Source organism: Varroa jacobsoni, unplaced genomic scaffold, assembly GCF_002532875.2.
Source record: "Varroa jacobsoni isolate VJ856 unplaced genomic scaffold, vjacob_1.0 scaffold_462, whole genome shotgun sequence".
NCBI classification, from domain to species: Eukaryota; Metazoa; Arthropoda; class Arachnida; order Mesostigmata; family Varroidae; genus Varroa; species Varroa jacobsoni.
Window position 1 is genome coordinate 382,078 of NW_019213364.1, and position 6,809 is coordinate 388,886.

Consider the following 6,809-nt stretch of genomic DNA (forward strand, 5'->3'; position numbering starts at 1 on the left):
CGTAACCGTAGCCAAGACATTAGTTCCTCGGTCTTCAAGGATCTACCCAACATCGCTGCCGCCTTATTAACTGCACTAAGCATGAAAGGCTTAGGTGGTATACCAGCGGTGATTGTTGCACTGCTTTTAGTACTTTTTACTTTCTCAACACGAGGGTTCGTTTTGAAGAAAGCTACGAAAGCACTGGGAGGATACGCCCTTGTTAAAGCTCTCGAGCCCAAGGTAAGTTATCACAAATGGTATTACAACTCGATATAAGAAGTGAATCTGATTTCACCTTAGCTGACCCGGACATTTGGTCAACTTACCCTTTCTATTACAACGGTATTTTATTATTTTTTCGCTCACAGCCTCCTCAGATGGTTGGAATCATGATGCCGATGCCACTGATGAACATGATGGAACCCATGACTCCAATGATGGATGACAAGTTCCCGTCAGCTGCAATGATGGCTATGATGATGGCATCAATGGACAAAAAGCCCGAGATGAATGAACCTGTTATGGAGATGAAGACCCCTGCCTCAATGATGAGTATGCCCGACATGATGAAAATGATGAAAGGTGCAGATGCCCGCCCAGTCAATGGTCAAATGATGATGCCGTCGCAACTGCCGTCAGAGCCCTCTGATCAGCAAGTACTAGCCGCTGTACATGCCCTTGAACACAGACGTCTGCGCGCTATTCCCCGCAATATTCACATACACTAGATAAACTTGCTACTTAGAGAAAAGTCGATTGCTCTACGCGCTTCCTTTTATTTAAAGCGTCAAGTGGAAATGCGTAGCAGGTAATCAATATATTTCTAATATCTTAACGCATAATCGTTGGCTCTGTCTACACCTATCGAAACGATACCTCAGTGCATACACCGATATGTAGTAATTCAATGTCGCCTATAAGTATATAGTGTTTATGCACTTTGCCTACCAATGAGTACCGAAACCTTTATAGATGGTAGATTGTAGACAACAAACGGTAGATCCCCAGATTAAAATCATTTCAGAACTACACTATTAGATACGCAGATGGAATCAGGTTATGTCGAACATGGAAATGCCCCTACTGACACCGGCAGATAGGTTTCCTACCATATTATAGGCGAACACGGATTATGTCATGCCAAAACTGTCGACAGGTGTACCAAGCGTGCTACTACCTTGTGCTGTCAGCGTGGCGTGGGTTATATGTCTGCAACGAGAAACGCAAACAGTGCCCGACGCGTTTACTGATGTGTATTAGTGATAACACCTATGTCTGTGTTGTACATATTATGAACAAATGATAAATAAATTATAAATTTGTTTTAATTATGGTTTTGTGACAAAAAATTTGCATGCACAGCAAAAATTGTTCCAACCGTTCAGATCGTCTTATTGTATAACCTTGAAAAAGTGCTAGTTAGATCTCCTCTCGACAATTTCCACTATTTTTTTAGAGAATTTCCGCTATGTACAATACTGTTCATCCATCCAGGTCGGTATATACCGAAGTGCTTACATTGACTTGTTTTAGTAAGACATAAAAAAGGCATAAATCTTGATCGCATTTGAAAATTCGATCTTTGTTCAAGTATCGAATTTTCAGTTGTTTCATTACTTCGAAGTGAGCGAAACGGAATTAAATAGCGGGTTCATTAAGCTGATGGTGAACTACATGGCATAGCCCGTACTAGGGTCTCTTAATACAAAACTGAATCGTACCTGGATAATTTAGTGCCGGACAAAATGGGTATTTTTCGGCTGCGTTCATAAAACACACTGGAAACAGACGAGAAGATGATCCCACATACCGTTACACAGAAACAACTTCAGTTAGAAATGTCGGAAGGCTAAAAGCATCCTGTTACTTTTTTGATCCACGGATCGTGGATTCGTTTCTTTCTCTTGCTAACAGGTTAAACAAAGTGGTCACGTTCATTAGGAAGAAGTCGATAAGGTAGTTAATGTTAAAATCTTCTACAACTGATTTACCTATGAACTATAATTAACCCACTTTACTGTGATAGTTAGCAAAGTCTAATTGTTGTGATGATTCCCATTGCCAAGGTAAGCTTAGGCCCAAAAATATACAAAGCCATTTTCGACAAAATTATTATAATCAACAAAATTCGACAAAATTATACACATTTGATTATTTTTTGGATATTCAAACATGCGTTCGTATATTAGAACGTTTGCTTTAAAGTTGGAGGTTTTTTTTTTAACTGTTCCAACTTTGCCAACAGGGCGCAGGAAGATCAAAGTTAATAAATCGACATTTTTTTAACACAGACTTTTAGAACAAAGATTGTCAGGGTAAATTAAGAAATTTAATCACTATGTTCTTCAATGGTTTCTTTACCATACCGAAAATAAGCACATAATAATTGCCTGTCGGCTAAACTGCCTATTCGTTATCAAATTTCTACGAGGGAACTACAAGGCTGAAACTGTTTTGTAGTCCACAGGCTTGAGCCTTTGTAACTACACGTTCCTCTTCGTACTAAAGAGGGCACTCGAATAAAATTAACTCGAGAATGGCTTTAAGAAATGGCAATCATTCCATTTATGCACCACCCGAAGGGCCGAGGGAAGCAGCGATGGTTCGTACCAACGCTAATACTAAATGCTGACTAACAACTAAATTTAGACAAATATCGTATTTATCTAGAATTATGCGTCTGACCTATCGACAGGAAGTATCATAATGATTGGCTTTGATAAACGTTTGTTTAATAGTACCAATTTGGGTAGTTTCCTCCAAATCAATTTTCGACCGATGCAACACTTAAGCTACCGCTTTCTTCAATCTTCGAAACATTTTTCAAATTCGATTTTCGGGTCGGCGATTTTTTTTTATTATTTCTTCCATCGTCCCGGAGCGCTTCTTTTCCACACGTTTCTTTAGTTTTTGAAATAGGAGAAAGTCGCTGGAGGCTAGGTCTGGTAAATACGGGGGTGCGAGCAATACCTTCACACACATATACACATGTCGAAATTTTTACTAAACAATTTGGGCGACTTCTCTAAAGTGTGGACGGGTACATTGTTGTAGTAGGTCTTGTCGTGCCACACGTTCTGTTCTCCTACGTTAAACATACTTGCATAGCCTTCTTAAAATTATTTTCTAGTAGTCCTTGGAGATCTTCTTGGCAGCTAGACGACAGGAACTTATGACGAACGATGGTCGAAAAGAAGCATGAGTAGCAGCGGGTTCTCGTTCGTGACTGCTGTCACAGACCTTCGAACCTAGCGACCATCTTTGATGGACTTTGAGTCTTCGAAACGTTTGAACCATCCGTTAATTTCTGTGTTTTACTGTGTTTAGCCAGTGTCTGTCTTCCAAGGGCATTCCGCAACGGACGCAAAATGCTTATGCGATTGATTTTATTTTCTAATCTTGTGCTAGAACTTTTGGCAAAACTCACAATGAGCTTAATACATAGACTCACGCTATCCCAGTAGAAAGCTCAAGATTGCAATAGACTGTAATAAAAATGTTATCTATGCGTAGCAGAAACCCTGTTTCTTGCCAAGAACGTGAATCATCAGCGATTATCGATAAGGCAAAACCTAAAATGGTTCATTTATTGTTAGACAAAGTGGTATATCAGCTCTGAATTGGTAGCTTACGACTCTTAAACCACCTCGTTTAGTTACTGTATTTTATTTATCAGGTTACCTATAATAAAGCCCAATCAGTTCATCAGGAACTTGCAACTTTTCAAAATTACTTGATTTTTATAGCATCTATTTGCAAACATTTTTCCAGGGAGATAGAAATGTATAATAAGGGTGCATCTACATTTAGGGTTTCGTGCTGAATTTTCAATTGAACTTCCTAATATCCAACACAACCGCTTACCTTTCATTGCTATAATATGACAATTGAAATGGGAGTTATCTTTCACTATATCTCAAAAAGCGAAAACTTTATGTGCAGTAGAACGACAAACGACTTTTAAAGCCGTACGTATTTCGCTCGTTTGCTTAGCATCAACCGCAAGCTTACCCATATTATAATGTTGACAATGATCGTATTCTTATTCATCGGTTGCTGCTTATAAAGCTACGATTTCTGCGCATCGCAGAAATTGTAAACAAAATTGACGCTTTTTCCAGAAATTCTAGTCATACTTAAAGCTTTAAGGTTAAAGCCATTGGCTCCTTGATGGCTCATTGAATATGGCTTTTTATATATGTACAAGTTTCACATGAATAGCCCAACAGTGCCGATTAGCAGACGTCCATTCACACTGATAACACAGCTGAGATGTTGTCCTATGGCTTGTGTACACGATCTACTTGGATCGCGTCTCGGCTGCTGCTAAATTTGGCGGCCATCCTATTTCTAAGCTTGTCCAAGAGTTCTCAAAAAGACGACTGGCCTATTTAAAGCACTTCAACCAAAGGAACCTAAGAAAAAAAACTTGAGCCGAAGACAATGATGCCCGTGCCGCCTCCAACACCTGCGCCCGCCCTTGGTCCTGTAAAATAAAATCATCATCATCATCATTGAAGGCGCTCCCCACCGCATGGACCTGCTCCCTGTTATGTGTAATGGGTAAGCTGATGTTAGCACTTATTGCTTACCTGATAGGGTTTACGACGATGTGTATCTTACGTAACTGTGTCCCATATAGATGTCCCATCATTTTTCTAGGTTTAGATGTGGCTGTGAGCCTTCTATGCAACCGGGAAAGTGAGCGATTCAATTTTACAAGGACTAGGAAATCGTCACTGCCGCAATTTTTCCCCCAATACCTAAACATGAAGATGACACTTGGCCATAATTTACTGGCTTGACCTAATGCCGCAATACAGTGAAAGCCTCCTTTTTCTATCTCTTGATTAGATCACATTAGAATTTGATGTTTCAAGGGCAACGTAAGCAAATTGTGTCAGTGATACCTAATTTCCCATCAGGCTAGCGGCTTCTTTAAGCTGCAATTTATTGATTTTGTTTCAATGACAATAACGGTTCGTATAAAAGTCGCTATACGTAAATGTATCAATTGATTTTGGTAAATGTTAAGCAACGAAATCGACATATATAAATTGGTGAACGTTTAAACTAAAGTAAGGCCCCCGTCATACGTCATAGTCGTAATGCACTAACTCACTAAACTTAGGGACGCTTAAGGATGTTTAGGTCGAAAATCGGTCGTACGTACTTTGTTTCAGGCTGCGGGCTATTGGTTTGAAGCAATGCCTAGAATTGGGAGTGGACGTAGAACTCAGACCAATTCTATATTAGGCAACAATATATTTCCACACATGTTACTATTTATTCTACAAGCTAACACTTATGAAGCAGTTGATTTACTGCACAGCTAGAAAGATATTAAATTGAATGCGACGTTCTTTTAATAAAATTTATTGGCCCTTTTACTTTTCATTCATCGGAAAGTTAGTTTTGCCTATGCAAGACGGAACGTACCTGCCACCGTCAAAGTAGTCAATTGTAACTGCATGATAACGGTTCGTTTACCATATGGAAAACGGAATTGTACCGCGCCCTGTCTGCTGGTCGTGGACGCGCATTCTTCACTTTCAGCGGTCCGCCATTTTCGGACAAATATGGCGTTCTATCCAAACGTATCGTACCTTTGATTCTATTCTATGCGCTTGTAGGAGTTGGCGTGCCTAATCGTTGTCTAAATCGCAGCACTATCGTTCTGATGCACGTACGATTTTTTTGTGAGTGATTTTATGTTCTCATATTTCCTGCTCAGCAGAGGTTTTGCCGCTGTTGTCCTATAACCCAAAAGGCTAAGTTATGGACAAGTCTCAATGAATAGTAGTTGTACTTAGCACTTGGGTCATTTATCTGTGAAATTTCAGTGGTGACCTCTGGTAGCCAACAAATACCAGTTGATTAAACTTGTTAGATACTTGTAGGTAATTCTGATATTCTACAGCAATCCATCTAGTCATGGGTGAATAGCATTTACGCACTGTTAGCTCAAGGGCCAGCGTTTTCCCCCGCAGAAGGCCTGTTGCCCCCTTCCACTATTCAATGCCACCGTAAAGGATTCAGATATTTAGCGGGTCAGTAGAAAAGCCATCCATCAGAAATCTGATCTTCTGCTGTGCAACATTCGCGAGTAATTCAGCCCATAGCATCAGACTCCAAAAAAAAAATGTTTTTCAACTCTAGAGAGCATCGAATCTGCCGCAGTTCACAGGCCAAGATGTCACTGCTTTTAGCCGGACTGGTTTTGTCTACAGTGATTTTGTCCGATTTATCGCACGCATTTCTACTGAAGAAGGCTAAGAAGGCTGCTGTCGATTTTGTCCTGTACGAAGCGCTTCAATCGAAGAAATCTGAAAAGAAGCCAATGATGGTCATGATGCCAATGCCTGTATTGGGTTCGCCTATGGTGCCGCAACTCGCCCCGATCGAAAAGAGCACGGTCGTTGTGTATGATAGGCCTCACCACATAGACGAATTTGACATGGGTCGACACATTGGCTTCCACGAACTAGGACAGTTTTAAGGCCATTGGAGCATCTTCCTTACAATCCCTATGTAAATGAGACGTTTCTTACGAATTACGAACGTGACGTGGCTTTTGTCGTGAGTCGTTATACTTCGCAATTGAAAATGAAATAATTGAAAAAGAGTATAAAAAAAAAATAATTGAGAAAAGAGTTGTTGCACATTTTAGTCATTTTTAGGTAACCTGGAATCATTTACAAAAACCTGCCGGAACACCATGCCCTCATTGATAATATCTATTTATCTATTAAATGCTGCCTTTGTGAAAAAAACTACGCGAGAAGTTCTAGTGATCTGTTATATATATATATATATATATATATATA

At 39.8% G+C, this 6,809-nt stretch overlaps 1 protein-coding gene across 1 annotated transcript; it reads left to right on the forward strand.

Annotated features, from left to right (window-relative positions):
- On the forward strand, nt 1–1,310 carry LOC111260654 (uncharacterized). The gene is made up of 2 exons (XM_022833576.2): nt 1–222; nt 351–1,310. The coding sequence occupies exons 1-2, from the start codon at nt 82–84 to the stop codon at nt 708–710; spliced, it is 501 nt and encodes a 166-aa protein (XP_022689311.1). The 5' UTR covers nt 1–81; the 3' UTR covers nt 711–1,310.
- Nucleotides 1,311–6,809: the final 5,499 nt, after the last annotated feature.

Bases quoted from the DNA above. Each gene is read 5' to 3' on its own strand.
- LOC111260654 (XM_022833576.2), top strand. From the start codon at position 82: ATGAAAGGCTTAGGTGGTATACCAGCGGTGATTGTTGCACTGCTTTTA. The intron at 223-350 runs GTAAGTTATCAC...TTTCGCTCACAG, and splicing joins TTAAAGCTCTCGAGCCCAAG to CCTCCTCAGATGGTTGGAAT.